The sequence below is a fragment of the Pteropus medius genome, unplaced genomic scaffold (genome assembly GCF_902729225.1).
Source record: "Pteropus medius unplaced genomic scaffold, Ma_sr-lr_union100, whole genome shotgun sequence".
Classification (NCBI taxonomy): domain Eukaryota; kingdom Metazoa; phylum Chordata; class Mammalia; order Chiroptera; family Pteropodidae; genus Pteropus; species Pteropus medius.
In genome coordinates, this window is record NW_024356249.1 from 6,803,028 (window position 1) to 6,824,270 (window position 21,243).

General features: G+C 36.6%; 1 protein-coding gene and 1 pseudogene across 1 annotated transcript in view; one reads left to right on the forward strand and one right to left on the reverse strand.

Moving 5' to 3' along the window:
- Positions 1-21,243, reverse strand: part of EXOC4 (exocyst complex component 4) — a 640,998-nt gene that overhangs the window by 533,210 nt on the left and 86,545 nt on the right. Inside the window, exon 7 of the mRNA XM_039860921.1 lies at positions 16,186-16,360. Coding sequence (XP_039716855.1) covers positions 16,186-16,360 — 175 coding nt within the window. The remainder of the gene's footprint in view (positions 1-16,185; positions 16,361-21,243) is intronic.
- Positions 12,278-12,396, forward strand: LOC120601311 (uncharacterized; annotated as a pseudogene).

Consider the following 21,243-nt stretch of genomic DNA (forward strand, 5'->3'; position numbering starts at 1 on the left):
CAAAAAGTGCAATGAATTCTTGAAATGATTAGTGAATGTTTCATAGATGTGATAAGACAGAGCACACTGGAGCACGTCAGACAAGGTATCCAGGAATGGGGCAAAGGCAGACGGAAAGACGCGAAGCACAGACAAAAGCACTGGTGTAAGAAAGAACAGACTCATACTTAGAGGACAAAGGGACTAATTTAATTGTAACACAGCATTTCTATAGGAAAAGAATAAAACTAAGTGTGGAGGAATAGGCTTTGTCTAAATTGTAGAGGCATTTGAATGCCAAGCTAAGAAAATGATCTTATCCGACAAACTAGTTTATTATAGGGAAATACAGACCATTTGTAATGAACCTAAAATTTCCTTTGCATTTTCAATTTACTTCTTTGATTATAGACTGGCCCACACATCAACAGCAGACCATAAGGAGTCCAGCTTTTCTCCGGGAGCCCCTTCCCATCCAGGAACGTGAAATTATCAGATTTCTACAGGATACAGGAAGAATCTATGGTCATCCAGCCCACTGAATAACCTTTTTCCTTAAAGTAAAATCCTGGGAGGAGTGGAAACAGGACTGGTATTACATTCCCAGCAGCTACTCAATTCCCAAAGCACCCCAGGGGAGCCAGTGTGCTTTGAAGAAGACCCTGACCTCATACATACCAGCCCACTCTCTCAAATTGACTCACCTTCAGTGAGGGCCCTGACTGACCCTAGTAGTGCTGCATCCCAAACAGCGAGGAGTTAATTCTATAAAATCAGGCGGGATGGTGCAGGGTCAGCCTCAGGGCAGTGAAGCTCCCCTTTAGCCTATGTCAGTCAGCAGAGCATCTAAAATGTGCCTGGGTAAAGAAAAACAAGAGATGGTGTTTCTTTTTGATCACAGCAGGTGACCAGATCATCAACAAGGGCCCAGACTCAGAGAAGAAAGAAATGAAAAAGCCTACAGGGATAGTCAGTCTATTTCCCCACTGATGCACATTCAGTTCTGTCAAATGTCCAATGAAATTCAATTCCATTGTCCCAGGGACTATCCTATAGTCCAAGGCAGAAATGTTCCCTGACATTCAGTTTACATTCTGCACTTAATTTCTTTATGCCGTGTTCACCTATACTATTGTGAAAGTAAATAATTCCTTTATTTCGCATTTGAATTTTTAAGAATTACTATAAAGTCTCACCCTCATTGTTCCCAATGCATTTGCATTTGAATTTCCAGTCAAAAGCATCTGACCTTCATCATCAATAATTATTTTGTATTCCTTTTCCCAGCATAGCAGGCAGGCACTGCCATACTTGTTGATCCCTTGATAAAAACACAAGTGACAATAAACAAGTACTTGCTTAATTTTGCTTTGGAGCCCCTTTTTGATAATCTGTTATCTTTGAAAATGCTTGCGTAACCCCTCGAAAAGCGTTCTATATTAAACCAATTATTGGCGAGTCATAACTCTCTTCTGAGTGACTAACATTACGATGACGATATTTCTTCAGTATCACCCTATCTTTGAAAAGGTTAACATCTTTTTGCTTCCACGCTCATTCCTAAACATGCCAACTTTTCCAAAAAGCACCGAGACTTGCCTCATTTGAAGCCCTTAATCACTACAGATGCTCTGCTTGGGACTCCTACCCGTCTGTCTATCATTCCGATGCACACGTGTCCAACACCCAACTCAGCGTCCTAGATGCCGCCTCACCAGAACTGGGTAGACAGGGATGATCGGCCCCAGATCTGTGATGAGATGCTGTTTTGTGCAGCACAGCCAAAAATAGTGCTGGCCTTTTTCATTGCCATATCACGTTGCTAACACATATCTAATGTGCTGTCATTTATCACCCCTGTGAGACTGGCTATGTCGTGCTGAGCTTTCGTCATCTGTTGTGTGTAGTTCACTTGGCGGCAGCCCTTCTCTTCCTTAGATGAAATCATATCTAAAGCAGTGAATTTTGTTGTCGTTGTTCACTTTATATTTTCAAAATCCTTTGAAACTTTTAGGTAATTAATTGAAGAAGATTCATGTCACTACTAAAAAAAATTTGCATCTTTGAATGCTATAAAATTTGTTATCTTACTAAGGATAAACAAAATTTAAATGATTTTGAAGACAACTTTCCTTGAAGACGTGCCCATCACCTTTTTTTCAATACTTGGTTGTATTATGGGCATAGATTTAACAATAAACACTTATTCTGTCCATTCTTCTACAACTAAACAAAAGTATACATAAAACACAGGTGGGTAAGTATGATGATGTTAAACAGTTTGAGATCTCTGAATAACACATTTTCTTAAGATCCTTCAAGTTAGGAAGAATGTTTTTGTGACCATATACAGTTTTTGTAGCTTCCATTAACCACGTTCCCTGGAGTTCTGATGGATATAAGAATGAACGAACAAGAGAGGATATCAAGAAACTGGTGGCCATTCTCACTAACCAATTCTGTCATGGTGTAGGTTAAGCTGGCTAATACAGAGATTAAGAGGGAAACAAATATCAAATCATCTCAACTTCAAGGTCTTTTCCTTACAGCTGGCCCAAATATACTTTCTGTCCTGTTTGCTCTGTTCCTTCACTTCCTTCCAGGCTCACTTCCAGACCTGTTAAAACAGGATTTTACTTCCTCTTCAAGGTGTCTGTCCATATCCCCTAAGGAATTGCCAGCTTCTGAAAGCCACTGCCCTTGACCTAAAAAACATTTGGATCCTATTCAAAAATTTGCTATTGCATCACCCACATAGGATGAAAAAATTCAAAAGCAAAATGTGGCATCACTCCAAGAAACACCATCTCTAGGGACTGTATAATATGCTCCTCATGGCAACTACGAATAGCTGATTGAGCTGGTGAGCTACTTAAGGGAAAAAGTCCTCACTTTACTTTCATACTCATGAGCTTCTGAGTTGGTCTATTTGTACAGCTTCAGCTATTATCACCAGACAATCCCTAAATTTCTATCTCCTGCCCTAACCTCTCTCCTAGCCTCCCATGCTCAATCTCTGCCTGCCTATAACACAACTCTACAGGGATATTCTTCCAATACCTCAAAGTCAACAAGCACAAAGTACCATCTTCCAGCTCCTAATTCCCAATCACCCAGGCTCAAAACTTCACCCTGCCGATGGCTCTCCATGTCTGAGAGTCAATGTCTAAAGGTTTCAAAAATTCACTCTTATTTCAAAATCTCTATCCTCTTTCGTCTCACTGTCCCTACCCGAGTCTCATATTTCTCTCTTGAACTGAACTTGCCCTACTGTTACCTCTCCATCCATTTTCTTCCCCACCAATTCATTTTGCACCCTGCTGGCAGATAAATCGTCCTAAAACTTATTTTCACCATTTTACTCCTCTATCAAAAAAGCATAACATCGACCATCATCTATGAAGTAATCATGCCCCCCACCAACTTAAATCTGATTAAACCTCTAGACACAAGTTGCAAGACAATAACAAATAGCAGATGACACCACTATAGAAAGCAATCAACAAAATCCAGAATGTAGAAAGTTCTACAGGACTAATGATTTGGTTTCTTCAGTAAATAAATTTCAAGGGGTTAAAAAAAAGAGAAGGATGGAAGGAAACTTACAGGTAAAAGAGTCTTAAGAAACTTATCAATCAAACTGCAAAATTTAAAACTTATTTGGATTCTATTTAAATGAACTGTAAAAAACATAATTACAACAACATGTGACACAACTTGAAATGTATACACTGACTGGATATCTGATAATAAAGAAATTATGCTTTCAGGCACAGTTATGTTTTTTTTAAGAGTCCTTATCTTTTAGAGATTCATGTTGAAATACAGATGAAATAATATAATCTCTAATTTTTTTTTCTTTTTTTCAAAATAAAGGAAAGGGAAAAGAGTAGGAGTAGAGAAGAAACAACAAGACCATAAATTGATAACTTCAAAAACTGGTGAAGTTGGATAGATGAGTACATGGGGGTTCATTGTACGTGTCTATGTATTTCTGAACATATTTGAAATGTTCTATAATAAAAAACAAACAAGCAAAAAAAGTAATGGCCCTCTGCCGAAAGGGGTAAAGTCCAAACTCAATCTCTTATTCAAAAATCTCTTATTAGCCCAAAATTATTCAATCTTATTTTTTTGGTAATACTTTCTAAGAAAACAAATGAACAAACAAGCCAAAAAAAACCTCCCTTCTCTTTACCTTTCTATAATATTGTTCATATATATTCAACTCTAACGTAATGTGACATACAGCAAAAAATTATAGTAAGTAGAAATATGCTACAATGTGCCAAGTTCCATTCTGTCCATGAACTCAGTGACTCTAACCCATTCTGACCTCTTCCTTTTACGGTCTTCTCTAGCACTTGTGTTCACACAGAACATTTTTCCATGGGACCCTAAACTGCTGTATATTATGTTTTGTCATAGGTTAAAATAATTTCATATTCCTTTTATATGACCATGTTAAAAAAGAAATATATTTTTCTCCTCACTTAAAAAATAAATATGAATTTAGAAAACTTATACAAGTAATAAATAGAGGTGGAGGAGAAGCAACAGAAAAAAAACCCTTTCTTAATAACAGAATAATTATAAACATTCTCATATAATTGTTTCCAGTCCAAAAAAAACTTGGATGAAATAATGTATTTATCAATGTTCTCAAGTCAAAATAGGAATTATCTATGTTTGCTGTCCTTGAGCTACTACTGTAAATAAAGTTGACCATGATCTGTAGGAGATCAGTTACAGTACAGTCATTCAGTTTTTCTTTCTCCTCTAAAGTACGTATATATTAAAGCATTTTCCCATCTTTATGGAGTTTCGACTTGCAATAATTATTCGCTATATGTCACAGAAACAGACATTCTCCTAAACATGCTACAGTGATATGTTCTCCAAATTAAATTAAGTACACATTTTGTAAATTTATGACATCCCTTAAGACTGTCTTTAATATGACCAAACTTAGCTCTTAACCAGACTGTCCATTAGAATCAGTTAGAATCCTACTGAAGGAGACTTTCCAGATAGGGGTCAACAGGTAATTCTGATTGTTCATTCCTGTTTTAAGACAGTAGAGATGACCAAACTAAGATTGACCATGACTAGTATAACAGAACCCAGAAGACTTCATAACGCGTGTTTAGAACAGCAAACCATGGGACTCAACAGGTCACACACAGTGCACTGTCTGACCTCTGCATCAGTGCTTGTCACCTCTTAACCATGACAATTTGATCCTTCACAACACAGCAGAGCTTCACAGGAAACTCTTCTTTCAGTAACTCTTTCATTAGCAGGACTCATTCAAATAATGGTGATTCTATAGGCTAAAATAAAAAGAAATACTAAAACAGCAGGTTCTATGTCATCTTTCACCTCAAAAGGTTTACGATCAAGGGCGTAAAATAATAATATCCTGCTGTTTAACTTCCATTCAATTTCTATATTAAGCTTTGCATATTATGAAACACACATCAGTAATGTCTTTCATTTCTATATTCTAACCTTTATCCAGAAAAAGAATGTAAGCAATGAAAACTAACAGTTACTAGAACACAGTCCTCATTGGAGTGACAAATAGGCACAGATGCACGCCCTCGAAGGAACAGCAACTCCCAGAATTTCTTTGTGCTCCCTGCTGACCACCATTTCATAAAGGCAATATATATGAGAAAAATTAAACTACTCCAAAAATAGGAGGGGAGCAGAGGGGGAAAGCAGGAAGAAAGGGATGAGTAGAGGGTGTGGGAAAGGAAGGCCCAACGACCACTAAAAGCTGTGACCACCAAAATATTCAGAACATTCAGATGATCTAATCTGAAGCCACTGCAATAACATGAATGAAATAATCTTAATTTCCTTAATCTATACAGTAATGCAAAGGCTTAAAGCAACTTTACTGCATTTATCAAAATCTTTGGCATTTTAAAAGTGGAGAAGCCAAATTTCTATTCAGTGACTCCTATTCTTTTTAAACTTGAAATCCTCAATCTTCGTAATGTGAAAACATGTATGTATGTACAGATGTAAATACACTGCTATACATACACTTAACAAAACTCCCAATGTGACATACTTCTCAACACAAAGCCCTCGTTTTAAAATTATATGAACTAAAATCATTTCAACTAAATGAATTAACTAAAAGGGTATCACAGGTTTTAAGTTAAATGTCAAGACGCCAAAGTATAACCCAGAGTCAGTTTATAAACCACTGACTTAACAATTGAAAAAGATGGGGCAAGGTGAGTTCTACATTTGAACCTTTGGTGATAAAAACTTGATTTAAAACTCTTATCTCAGTTTTTCCAGCTCTAAAATGGAGACAAAATGATATGATAAAAACATAAGGTCAAAGAGATTAATAAGATAAAAGAGAACATTTTAGTGCTGGAGTCTAAAGTAGCAGATAAAGTATAATTACTGTAAGAATCTTCATAAGCTCACTTGAAGGAAGTAATTCCATGAAAGACCTGTATTGTCCTAAAGGTGATTTCAATGGTCTTTGTTTTATTTAATATGATCAAACTGGTAAAATTTGCTGAGCCTGGTAATCATTTAAATATTCTCTAACCAATTAAGAATAGTAGGCAAGAATAAAATGTTAGCCTTTATCTTGTGACCAAGACCCAGGGCAACAATCTCACACCAGGGTCTGGTTCCAGTGGGTCATTCTATAAAATCAAACCTACAAACCCCACAATATTTTGGTAGAATAAAGACAGCCACAAATTCTTTGCCACTCTTCCCACTGAATGGACTCTGTGTTCTTCCCCCTTGAATCTGGGCTGCCCTTTTCACCAACAGAATGTGGCAGATGTGACTGCATGTAAAATCCAAGGGTGGGCCTTAAGAGACTCTAACTCTAGCCTCTCCTCTTGCATTTTAGAATGCTCCTCACTGCAAGCCAGCTGCCATTTAAGAAGACCAACGACCTTAAGACCACCATGCGGTGAGGTCCTATGACAAGAGAAACCATGCAGAGAAATCTTCTTGGACCTTCTAACCCAGCCTAGTCTTTAGGTGAAGAAACCACGTGAATGATCTCAGTTAATGCCACATGAAGTAAAAAGGACCAGCCAGCTGAGCCCTAACTAAATTTGTGACTCACAGAACTGGGAGCAAATAAAATGGCTGTGTCTTAAGCCACGAAGTTTCTCAGTAATATGGTATGCAGCAACAGACAAACTAAAAGAACTATCACTATACAAGAATTGAAGCATACTTACAAATGATACCCATGATCAGAATAGGTTAAGAAAAAAATTTTTTTCCAACTCATGAAAATATAATCTTCGTTGCTCTAAAATCTCAGGTAGATAAGATTAACATTAGTGAAGCAATGTCAATTGCTTTAATTTCACTTAAATCATAGAACGAAACTCTATACTTCACACTCTTTCACCCGTTATCATTAGTCACCACCACTTATTATGGCTTCTTTGTTCCTAGCAACCCCCTTGCTTTGGCCCAAGTGCACCACACCTTGATAAGCACGCAGCCTTCACAAGGACACTTAAATCATTTGAGGAGCACTTGGCCTTTAATGGTCCAAAGTTTCATACAAAACCAGACAAAGACAAGTTTGAGGCATGTAGGGCTAAAAGGAAGACCTATCACTTCTACCCTTGGGTCTGCTAGACTAAGATCTAACCAGACACAAGTACACCCTCCCTGGGTAACCGGAAATTTAAAGAGATCAGACATTCCACCAGATCCACTTATTCTGGGCTATCAGCTGCCAAGCTGCTATTTTCTAAGTTTGTCCATGTACTGAGGGTGTCCATGATGTTCACCTCAGGTTTCACTGGACTTAGACACCTGAGCACTCTGACTTGTGCATTTGCCACATCTACACTGAGAGCCAAAAGGATCTCTTTGGCTTCCCATCAATTTGTGCTTTAAGCATTAGCAGTGAACATAAAACACCGGGAGAGTCCTGGCCCTATAGAAGCTGAGCCCAATTTAGAGGAAGATTTCTCCTTTAGCTTACAAAGGTTAACTTAATTCTGTTTATCGGGCAACATACTATCTATCCATTTACAAGGCAGAACAAAAATTCTAGGAGCAGACATCTTTCTGGAGACTCAATGGCCTGGTTGACAACATGATTGTAATATGCCACCCAAAAATGAGGCTATCAAAGTTTTAATGGCTGAGAAATGATGAAAACTATTTCTGCAAGAATAATTTCACAAGTTATCTGGCTTGAAATACTGACAAAAAGCTAGTTTTACTTTAAAGTATGGAATCCTCAGCTAGCCAAAATATCAAATGAAACAAAACCTAAGAATAACCCAGTTTCAGACCTAGATTAGAAATAGAAATTGCATCCGTCTCCTCGAAAAACCTCTCCAGGTCATGGATCAGTACCAGTAAGATTTGTGGATTTTCCTACCCGACAGCAAACTTTAAGTTCTCTCTGCCTGAGGTTAATTTTATCACTATTTAAAGACTTATGTAGCAGTTAACAAAAGTAAAAATTTTACATTCTGTCTCTGTTAATCTCCAAGAAAAAAGAGATCAAGGCCTAAAAACTGAAGTGACTTGTTTTGGGGGTCACCATCAGTGGTAAACACTGGAACTGGAACTCCCTGCCTCCATCTACAGAACACTGCTTAGCACAGCGAAGGGTTACACATTTAAGCCAACAATAGCTAACTGGGCAGTTTTGTTTTGAAAAAAGAGATGAAAAAACTGAGGTTTTTTTTCAGAATCACAGAACCTGAAAGATGGGTTTGTTCAAAGTGATCCTCTTATTTCCTGTATTATGCAGAATCCCACAATAAATGGAACATTGTTTCTAATGTATCTCAACTTTATACACTTGACGTGCAGCCAACAGTATGACAGGCATATCACTGAGTAGGTGACATTTTGGAAGGTGCTGCTGAGCTCAAAGGGGCAAAAACATGTATTTCTATTATCACAGGTTTGAAAAAAAGTGTGAAACTGAAAAAGGAGCGTAACGGTATATGGTCACAGGACTGACATCAGGAGAAAACTCTGACACCCTGTTACTATGATAGCTATAGCCTGTGTCCTCCCTAAGCCATCTCCAGACACAAACACGCCGAAACAAATGAGCCTTCCAACTACAGAATGGATCCTGCCTGCCAGGGAAAGCCCTGGCTCCAGGGGATAAAAACTGCTGAAGTCTTTACAGGATCAAAAATTATTTTCTTTTCCAAGATTCAATAAACAAAAGAATAATTCAGTTTTTCAGGAAGAAACATTTTCCATTCAAGGGAACACTGAAATTTGAACTCCAGACACTTGTAACCATTCATCATATGATCCCATTACCTTCATTCGTGCTGGTACATACTTAACCACAGGTGTCTTTTGGTCTTCTCAATGACTTTGTTCTCCAGGAATGACTTTAACCGAAAGAGTATTCCACCAACAAGTAGATGAACACTAAACTGGCCCTAAGCATATAAAACTCTACATGGAAACTGAAAACAAAAATCTTTTGTAAATGCATGCTGGGGAATATTCTCCTGTGTGATACTCGTGCCAGATTGCTAAGCCTGAATCTAGTGGGAAAAGGTACACTATTGCAGGCTCCCCCTCACTTCACCAGAGTGAGCTCTTCATCTTTAGTTCATCTTTATCTAATAACTAACACATAGTTGGCCTAATAATTTAACACAAAACCATGGTAACTAGGCTGACAGGTTGACTACATGGTTTTATAGACTTTCTAAAAGACTCCCAAAAAGTTTACAAATCCTGATCTCTCTTCTTTCTTTTACCATATCTTATGAAAGTCTGTCTCATTTATTTCACTATTAGACAATACCTCAAGTAATATAATCCAGATTCTCCACTAGCCTACAAAAGAGTTTCCCTGCCCCAGTCTCCAGCTTCTCCAGTCAGTTCTTCTGACTACCTTAATCTTCCTTCATCTCATCACACCCAGTCAAAATCCTGAAATGTCCTAAAACAAAGACTCAAACTTTACCATGCACACAAATAACCTGAAAAGCTTGTTAAACACAGATTGTATGGCCCCACCCCTAGTTTCTGATTTGCTGGTGTGAGGCAGGGATAAAATCTTGCATTTTTAACATGTTCCCAGGTAACACTTATGCTGCTGGGCTAGGAAACACACTTTGAGAACCAGTGGCCCAAGCAACAGTTCCCAATTCCAAGATCCTAAACAAATATATTAGAATCACCTTAGGAGCTTACACAGACACACACACACACACACACACACACACGCAGAATCCAGTCCTTATCAAAGAGATTCTCATTCAGAAGTTCTACAGTGGGGCTAGAACTTCTAGATAAACCTAATACACACTTAGCTTCAAATACCATTAGTCTAAAGATAAGTCGCAAACAAACCTCTTACATGACACCACGCATTCCACAACCTATACCCAGATCTACCTATGGAAACTTATCTTCTGGTCCACAAAATAAACTCTCAGTCACAGGTAAACCATTCTTCTTCTTACTTACCCCTGAATATCTTTGAACGCTCATTACTTTTTCGCCACTTACCAATATCATCTATCCTATCTAGAGTGTCATTCTCCATCTCTTCCTCTCTGAATCCCCCAAGGATCAGCTTATCAATCTTAAAAACCTTTCTTGGTCCATTCAGCATGTCTCAAATATAGGACATATTGTGCCAACTACCACTCTTACATTCAACAACATCAGTTCATTTGTGTCTGCGTCACTGCATATCCAATTTATTGATGGGTATATACAGTACAATATTATTCAGTAATCTATAACCTGAGAGGATTTTGAGGAAGCTAGGAAATATAGGAACCTAAAAACAATGTAAAAGTTGTATAACAATTTTATTGTGTAATAACAATTTAAAATATTTAGATGATTGTCATCCCAATGATTTTTAATAAAAATAAATTTAAAAAATTTAAAATCGCCAAGATACCATAAAAAAAAATAAACTATTTAGATGAACCTCTTATTCAAAAAGGCTTTATTCTCGAATATGTGCATTAATAATAAAGATGAGCAGAAATTAAGAAACAATCAACCCATAGTTAACTCAAGTCATGACTAAGGTCATTCTTCTAAAACATTAAAAAAAAAAAAAAAAGATGGGGACAGAAAAGTAGATATGTAAGAACCTGAGAAAAATGGAGAAAGTTAAAAGGCAAAGAACACTGCTACGCTTTGACCTCAACCCAATTAAATATAATATGCGAAACGAAATGTTATTTCTATGTTACACCTCTCACTTTGTATTATTAGATAAGTTTGAGTTTTATGTTCTTTAGCTGTTAAATATCTTATCCTAATGGTATACCTATGCATTAACATGAAACAGCAATAGTATTGCCAAGTGTAGGATTTGGAGACTACAAGTCACAGAGATACAGCTGATAGCTCTTTGTGTCTTAAACATTCTTGTGGGGTGGGGAATGGAAAATGAATGTTAATTATACACGAGGTTTCTTTTTAGGGTAATGAAACGTTCTAAAATCCTATCGTAGTAATGGTTGCACAACTCTGTAAATATACTAAAAATCATCGACATCTATACTTTAAACGGGTGAATCTTATGGTATGTAAATTATATCTCAATCAAGCTATTTAAATAAACGAATAACTCATTTCATAATATGAGGATAGGATTCCCAAATCACTCTTTTAAAACCACATATGTGAAAAGTATAACTCATTTACTATGTCAGAAACATTTTTAGTCGTTTTTAAAGTTAATGTCTGATAGAACTTAAAGTTCCTTAGTTTTTTATAAATATTATTAATATGAGATAAATGAGTTTTGTTTTCCAAAATGTAGGAATCATGTACATTTGACAAAATAGGAAAGCTAAGTAAGGCATAATATCTTATTTTGCTTCTGACCATAATTCTTCATAATAGTATTATAAATAGGATCCTAAAAGATTGTTGAATTTAGAACATTTTTCTAAGTTAGTCAAATAGCAGAGATCATAAAAACTTATGAAGTATTTTATAATCTTGTGACACTAGGATTACATAGTCCATACCATATTATGTTTTCAGGTTTCAAATGCCGTAAGTATTATGATAGAAAAAATTCCATTTGATAATATTATATATTCCAATAGTGTATAATGTTTGCATAATATAAACTATTTTTATTAGTATTTCATGTTATATCTCCTTCCATTTGTATATTTTTAATCTATCTATATTTATATTTAAAGTATATCTCTCACATCCAAAATAAAAAACTTGTATTAAAACATGGATATATAGTCTTCAAAATACCACTGTTAGAAACGGTCCAAAAAAAAAAAAAAAAAGGCTATGAGTCTACGGCCATGCCACTTTGAACAAGCCCAATTCTGTCTGATCTCAGAAGCTAAGCAGGGTCGGGCCTGGTTAGTACTTGGATGGGAGACCGCCTAGGAAGACCAGGTGCTGTAGGTGTAAAAATATAAAAAATAAGGGATTGTAAGCTGAAAAGGTCCTTGTAATCTGTGAGGTCGACCAAGGGTTGCCTCGCCTAAAAAATAAATAAATAAATTACTAAAAAAAACAGGCTATGGAAATGTTCGTGTTTAAGGGATACTAAAGGGACCTGAAAAATAAATGCAATATCTAACCCTAGACTGGATTCTCTACTGGAGAAAAAAACTCTGCCAAGAAGAATGGGGCAACTGACGAAACTAGAACACAGAGTCGATCTGACAGCTTGCTGTTAAACTGTTCAGAGAAAAATATTCGTGTGTGTGTGTGTGTACATACATGTACACATGTACAGATAGAGAAAACAACTGATAAAGTAACAAAATGTTAATAGTTGAATCTGAATAAAGACATATATGGATGCCCACTGTACTATTCTTATTGTTACAACCCTTCTAAAAAAGTTTGAAATTTACAAATTAAAAAGTAATTAAATAATATAAAATGCATCTCATAAACGGCATGGTTGGGTCTTATTTTTTCTTGTTTTTAAGCCAATCTGACAAACTCTGTCTTTTAATTGAAGTGGCTAGTTCATTTACATTTAATGTACTTACTTATATGGTAAGTATAAGTCTAACACCTTACTATTTTCTACTCATCCCATCTTTGCTTTGTTCTTTGCCTATCCTTCTTCCTCTCTTGCTTTTAGATTAATTAAATATTTACTCACTATTCAATTTTGTCCCCTCTACAAACTCTTTAGCTATACATCTATTTTACAATTTTGGTGTTTGCTCTAGGGATCAAAATATGCATCCTGAACTTACCAGTATACTTTAGCCATCATTCCTCTTCCTATACAGGCATACCTCGGTTTATTGTGCTTTACAGATGTTATGCTTTTTACAAATTGAAGGCAAGACCCTTCAACGGCAAAAAGATTAGGACTCGCTTTACTGCAATACTCCTTTGATTGCCATCGCCTGGAATTGAACCTGCAGTATCTCCGAGGTAAACCTGTATAATGTAAGAAACTTAAAGCACTGCAGTTTCATTTATCCTACTCCTATCTTTTGTATAATTATCATACATTTTACTCCTAAATATATTCTAAAACCCACATATATTATTATTTTTGCTTTAAATAGAAATTAAACAATGAGAAAATTTTATTCTTACCCACACATTTACCACTTTTGGTCCTCTTTATATTTTCCTATAGATAGTACCATCTGCATAATTTTTCTTTCCCTTAAAAAAACTGTCTATAACATTTCTTGGAGTCCAGGTCTAGTGGTGACAAATTCTCTCAGCTTTAATCCCTTTGAAAAGGTCTCTATTTAACCTACATTTCAAAAAGATTTTCAGTGGATATAAAATTCCAGATTGACAATTTTTGTATTTTCCAGCACTTTCAAGATGTCATCTATTGATTTCTAGCTTGCACTGCTTCTCATGAGATGTTAGAAAAAATTTTTATCATTCGCAATGTGTCTTTTCCTCTGTCTATCTTTAAGACTTTTTTCTTTGGTTTTCAGCAATCTGATGATGATATGTCAAGGTTTTCTTTGTGTTAATCTTGCTTCACATTTGTTGAGCTTCTTGATCTGTGGGTTTATGTTTTTCAACAAATTTAGAAATTTTTGGTCACTGTTTCTTCCATAATTTTCTACCCCAATCTCTCCCCTCTCCTTCCATACCTACAACTACACAAATGATAGACTACATGATATTGTCCCATAGGACATTATGATTTTGCTCATTGTTCTTCTCAGTCTAGTTTTCCCTGTGCTTTGGTATAGATTATTTCAATTAATTTACCTTCAAGTTCTCTGATCCGTTCTTCTATAGTATGCAATCTGATGCTAAATCTATCTGGTGAATTTTTCATTTCAGATATTATCAACTTTTTTAAAATCTCAGTTATCGGTCACATTTTTCAATGTTTTCGCAATTATAACAATTGTATGCTCAACATTATGAACATTTTGTTATTGAGAATCTGGATTATACTGTCTCACTTTATAATGAGTTTTGTTCTGGCAGGCAATTAATACGCAGGTAGATCAGGCTGATACTGTAGAGACTTAGTTTGGCCTCTGTTATGCGAGATCTACAGTAACCCTTACTCTACAACTAGAAGGGCCTTGTTCCTAAGACATAACCTTTCTGAGGTCATATCAAAAGTACAGGATGTTCAACAAGTCCACTCCACACTGAGTGGTTTGAACTCCAACATTTCCAAGCATTTGGCACCTTCTGGAATCTCCATGCAGCTCAGTCCCACAGTAGCTCTTTCCTACCAAGCACTGTGGTGTATGCAGCTTCATATTTGAACAAAGGCTCAATGGCACTCTTCATATTTCTGAGGCTCTTTCTCTGAGCAATTCTTGCTTCACTCTAATCCACAAATCCCAGCTACCTCCACATTCCTGAACTCTAATCTCTGCCTTTTAGAGAGTCTGCTGCTGTTTAGGCTTTACTATGCCATAGTTTGGAAAACATCTCCAAAGCACCAGCTGGGATGACTGTGGAGCTCACCACATACTTTCTCTTCTCAACTGACCATGCTGACTGCCTGAGTTCACCCAGTCTTAGAGCTGCCTGCAGCAGGAGGTAACTTCAACATGGCCTGAAAATGAAGTCTTTAATTCGAACTATTTTTGAAATAGCTTTAAAATCTATAGTCTTATTTCATCTTTATCATGAATATGTAACACAAAAGGCACATATTATTTCCATATGATAGATTAGCCAATCAAGATATAAGAAGTTAAATAGCAGGTTCTAAACAATAAAGGTACTTTATTCAATACCCAAAAATTCATCAAGCATCTACTACGAGCATATAGTAACTGATATAGTAGCAAAAAAGAACTCAGGGAATATGCTACCCATATTCTTTCTACTGAACCATCAATAAAGTACACAGACTGTACTCCCCGCTCAAAAAAAAAGCCTAATGAATGAATAAGAATCAATCATTCAACCCACCAGGAACATGTCTACACTCTCAAAAATAACTACAACTTCCATTCGTTATTTATTTATTCCTGAAAGACTCCTATTTTCCATGCAAGTAATTTCATTCCTACAGTTATATTTTTTCAATTCTCTACATATACTTGATTTTTTTCATATTAGTAGGTACTGTTTAACCAAGACATTTCTATTTAGCTATGTCAAATTTGTTTCAGCTGACTCTTAATTGTATTTCTAATTTTCATCTGGCCAAATCGAATATATTTTCCCGGCACACGGAGAGAAAATATAATAAAATTTCTAAATACCATCTCTGCAGCATCCTATCAAACAGTAATACCATTCCTCCAATCTTAAACAAATCAATCAAAATGATACATTTACACTTATATTCTCCTCTCAAAATTAGCTCTTGACCAGTGATTCACCCCAATGTATGGAAGGGTGGACTGTAGGAAAATGGTCATAAAATTAATCTACATATATGTTTATAAAATAGTGTTTAAGAACATTTTTATATTGATTACCTTATTATGTAACTAATTCCAGTGAAGTAAAGTACTTTACAACCAAAAGCCAAACACCATACATCCTTGATCACTACATACTGAGAAGCTCTTTCTGACTTTAAAAGGCAGGCAAAAGAAGTTTGTTAAAAGGTCTTCTGAAGATGATAGAGTCCATGAGATCAGTAGCATCGCCTTTAAACAGAAACATTACTTTCTCACCCTGTTTAAGAAAATATTTTAGGTGGCTCATTTTTCTGTCATCGTTCCAACCTGTTACTATGAGTCAAGATAGCATCCTTTTTAAAAAGGACCTTACCTGGAGGACATCTTGGATCTTCACCCACACATCTGCCATGTCGTACAATTTGACATCTTCCTGCTGAGTCAGTGGAGTGACGACGGCATTCTGCAGGTAACCCAGAACCACAGAGTGTGCAGTGGCTACAGCATTAAACTTGTCAAACAGCAATTCCAGCAGTTCTAGAAGTAACCTAGCCAAAAACAACCAAACAAGTAAATAACAAACATACACACAGAGATGATTTACACTTGGCTGCAAGAAAACCACCAGACTAAAGTGAAGTAGCACACTACAGGTAAACAGCACAATAACAGATTTCAACAGGTTTGATTTCAAACAGTTGTATGATCTAAGCAACTTTGGAAAACTTATCTAAGCCTCGATTTCCTGTGCTATAAAATGGAAATGACATAAGAATTTAAAAACCAACTGTAAAGCCTCTAAACCACCAGTAGCAGTGCAATATACAAACATTTCAGTGATTACAATACTACTATTTTGTACTCAGGTAGACAGTTTCCCCAAGGAATTCAGGCAATTTTTCAGACAGCAGTTCGGATGTCACACAGACCATGCTATTCCCTAGCAATAAATTGGCCACTTTGGTAAGGATCCTAATCCTTTTAGTCGTGGACAGCTGTGCTTACTACATTCAAATGCATGGCCGAGGTTGCCTGAAAAAAATATACACCTGCCAAGCAATCTGACTTTCACCACAGGAAGCGGCTTAGTCATCCGCATTAACTCATTTTTCATAGTGAGAAATGCTGGACACATATTATTACATCAATTTTATATACTCAAGGACACAAAATGAGGTTGGAGGCAGCTGGGCCTAGAACAAAAGTTGATTTCCATGTCAGTGCATTTAGCCACCTACCTCTCACTACAGTTCTAGAATAAAGATGTATATTCAGAGATAGCTTGGAGCTTTATGTCATGGAAGCAAATAATTTCTCTACCACTGAGCTTGCAGCTTCACTGACCACCAGGCTCGGAATCTTCTTTTCCTTCTCTGAACTTGTATAGTATTTTATCTACTTTATTTTATCCAACTTAACCACATGTGGCTCACAAATGTATCTCAGTAAACATGGGTCACATTTATTTATATATAGACTTTTTACCTCCCTTCTCCATTATTAGTCTTTCGGTGTAGGCACTACTGTATTCATCTGTATACTTAAGAGGACTTAGGACGATGGTCAGCAAACTCTGCTGAATGAATTTAATGTGGATACCATGAACAAGAACAAAAAATTTTGGATGTGACCTTTATTGCATATTGTGTGGCTCTCAGTTCATAGTTTCTGAATAGACTTATAAACCAACCTGGAAAGTAGAAAAGCAAAGCAAAAGAGCTTGTCAGCAGTGTCAACTAACAAGATCTTATTACCATAAATAAAAGGTTATGACTACAATCTCATCTAAACATACAGCATATTATCTATTCCTCTGGCTTCTTTACTGCCCAATTATTATAATTAATGTGTCAATGTGACAGCCAATAACTATCTTAAGATAAAACCCTAATACCTATTTGACAGTTTCATTTAGATGAGACAGAATCAATAAAAATTTATGTAGTACTCAGTCTAGACTATACATAATCCAGAATTTACACATTGTATTTATAAATAAGAGCCATCGTACCTTCTGAATAATGATTTTTTAAAAATCTTTTAAAGGTCAATTTATGTTTATACTCACATATACCTAAAACGATTCTTCTTTCTCATGTGTTATTGGAGAACTACTCAAATTTCAGCAGAGAGAGGGACAAAGTACTGAAAGGTGCATCTGACACAACAGCCAAAATAGTTAATTCAGTGCAGGGAAATAATCTGTATAAAAGTGGTATCTGGCATCACAGAGTAAATACCTGATTAAGTGAAGGTCCTATTTTTCAAAAAAAAGATTTGTGTTGAGTAGGTAAGCCTGTGGTTCCCAAATATCAATCCACAGACCATAATGTATTTGTCAGTGGTGCGTAGCAAAATAAGAAAAATAGGACCATATATTGACTTTTCACAAAGCTAAATTTATTTGATATTTTTTTGTACTCTCTTGACAGGAAAATCTGTTATTTTCTCTCATGATGGCAGTTATATTGCCAAATGTCCCTATTTGACAAAATTAAAACTTTATAACCTTATGTTATGCTCCAACATTTTGTGAAATCATATTGATCCATGACATTCGGAAGCCTGAGGTACACTGATGTCCAACTTCCCAATGGCATGAAGTTCTAGGTACATGCCTGCAAAGCAGCAATGAAGCAGAAAACACTGGAAGAGAAGTGGCTCCTCTGAATGGAGGAGTGCTGTCTGGTTATCTCCAGAGCCACCAAGCTCATGACTGCACACCTTGACTGCCACTCAAGGACAAGAGCAACTCAGAAACCAAGGGGCATGCTCCATTTAGAAAAGAGACCTAGCAGGGAACTGAGTTGTAAGATGAGATCCACGGTAACTATTAACATCATAGAAAGAGCAACCCCTTGATAAAATGTGGACAGAGTGCCAACTTCTTTCACTCCTAAAGGATCAATGCCAAGGCAGATCTGCTGCAGTATGACCATCATAGCCACAAGAGAGACTAAACTGGGGAAGAAAAAAAGGGAGAAGAGACAGGCCAGACGTGGTGAGATGCTACTCGTAGCGCTTGCTTACTTTGAATCACTCACCCATTTAAAAAAGAGAGAAGCTCTCATTTGCCTTCTCAGCACACAATCATGGCACTAATAAAACCTGAAGCTCCAACATCAAAATTATAACCTTTTGTGCTGTAAATGATACCGCCAAGAGAGTAAAAAGATAACCAATGAGAGAAAATATTTGCAAATCACATATCTGATAAAGAATTTAAAGTTAGAATATCTAAAGAATTCTCACAACTCATAACAAAAAGACAAATAACTGAATTTAAAAATGGAGAAAGGATCTGAATACACTTTTCTCCAAAGAAAATATATGAGGACCGATGAGCAAACAAAAAGACGTTCAACATCATTAGCCATCAGAAACATGCAAATCGAAACCGCAAGATACCACTCCAATCCACCAGGATGGCTGTAATCAAACGGACAATAAAAAACGTTGCTGAGGACGCAGAGAAATTAGAATTCTTTTACATTGCTGGTGGGAACGTAAAATGTTACAGCTGTTTGGAAAACAGTTTGGCAGTTCCTCAAACCATTAAACAGAGTCACTATATATGGACCCAGCAATTCCATTCCTAAGTGCGTACCCAAGACACACAAAAACACACATGTGCACAAAAACTTGTATGCAAATACTCATCAGTGAGGGCCAAACAGAAAGAAAATGTAGAAACAGAGGAAGAAGGAACGTGGTGTCCTAAAAAGTGAAGTATGAAAGGTGACTCCTTCAGATTCCGACTACCACGAGACATTAGCTCTTCTCTTCTGAATCACTTGTTTTTTGTTTGTTTTTCCTTCTAATATAAGTAACTTGTAAGAAACAAAACAAATTCATTCTTTCCTAGCACTGATCATTCCTAACCTTTTAATTATGAAAAAAAATCTCTCAACTTCTCCAAGTATTCCCATCTGTAAAATCAAAGCCTTCATTAATATCTGTTCTAGAAGCCTCACAGAACTGCTAAAAAGATCAAATCAGAAAAATAGAACCAGTCAAGGAAATAGTACAATATTAAAGAGAGGGAAAAGTCAGGATTCCTTTGTCTGGGTTTCTGGCTTGATCAACTCTGAAGGAGGAAGAGACAGAGAGACGGGGGCGGGGGGCTGTTGTAGAGAGAGAGTATATCATGAAAGGTAGAAATTTGGAAGGAGCATGTTAGGTTTAGATCTGATTATGTTACGTTTAAGGTAGTAGGTACTTGGATAGCCAAGTCTGGCGCTCAGAAGAGAGACTGATATCGGAAACTTAAAAAGTAAGAAATATCTGAAAGAATGAGATCACGCAGGGATAATATGCAGAATAAGAAAAAAGAAAAGCAAGCAAGGTCCCACAGCCAACATTCCCTGAAACAGCGGCATTGAAAAGATGGTTAGGAAGTAGCTAGGGAGGAGGAAGGAAGTCAAGAAGGAAAATTTTAGAAGACAAAGGAGAGTATCCACAGAGCCAAAGGGTACACAGGAGTCAGGTAAGGTAAAGAGAGAAATTTACAACTCACAGGTCCCCAGTAACCTTGGCAGGAAAGGTTTCAGAGGAGCACTGGAAGCTGAACTCAGCAGTGGGATGAAGAGTGAATGGCTAATAAGGAAAAAGAAACCAAAGTCAATCACATATTTTGCAACCAACATATATTCTCTTTAAAAAAGAGAAAGTAAGAAGACTCTCGATGCATCAACAAATAAAAACATTAGGAATCATTCACATAAACAGAACACGAGTCTGGCCCAATTTAAAGCTACCAGAAATAAACCGAAATGTATTGTTAATATTCATATACACTTTCCGACTGCCCACACAATGCTATATTGAGAAAACAAGGGTTTGCCTTTAGCTGCAGACATATTCAGAATGACCTAAACACACGAAGCCCCACTAAAATCATTCCCAACTCCATTCCCACCACAAAATATTAAATAAATAAGAGATAAAACACTACATTGCAGTTAGCTCAGTTGCTTAAATCCTGTTAGGCTCAAGGTTTTCACCACTGATCTAAAAGACAATAGAGCAGGCAGAATCATTAAATTACTAGATGATTCCTTAAACTGAATTGAATAAGAGAAAGCCTCATATAGAAATAAGCCTAAGAACCTTAGAGATTAGAATTTCAATTAATTGTAATTTCTACCCTTCAGAAGAAAAGAACACTCATTCATTCTCTCTCTCTCTCTTTCTCTTTCTCCCTCCTCCTCTCTCCTTCCTCCCTCTCTTTGTCTTTGTCTGTCTGTCTCTCTGTCTCTCTCTCTCTCTCACCCCCCCACACCCATCCACAGAGGTTATTTCAAGAGTCAGAAAATAGTGAAAGAAACTACTGCTCCTGAGATGGCAACTGGTGCAAATGCCAGTATAAAGGACTGTCATTAGAAACCTAGACTTGACACCACCTCTCTACTAAAAAGCCATGGGACTGTTC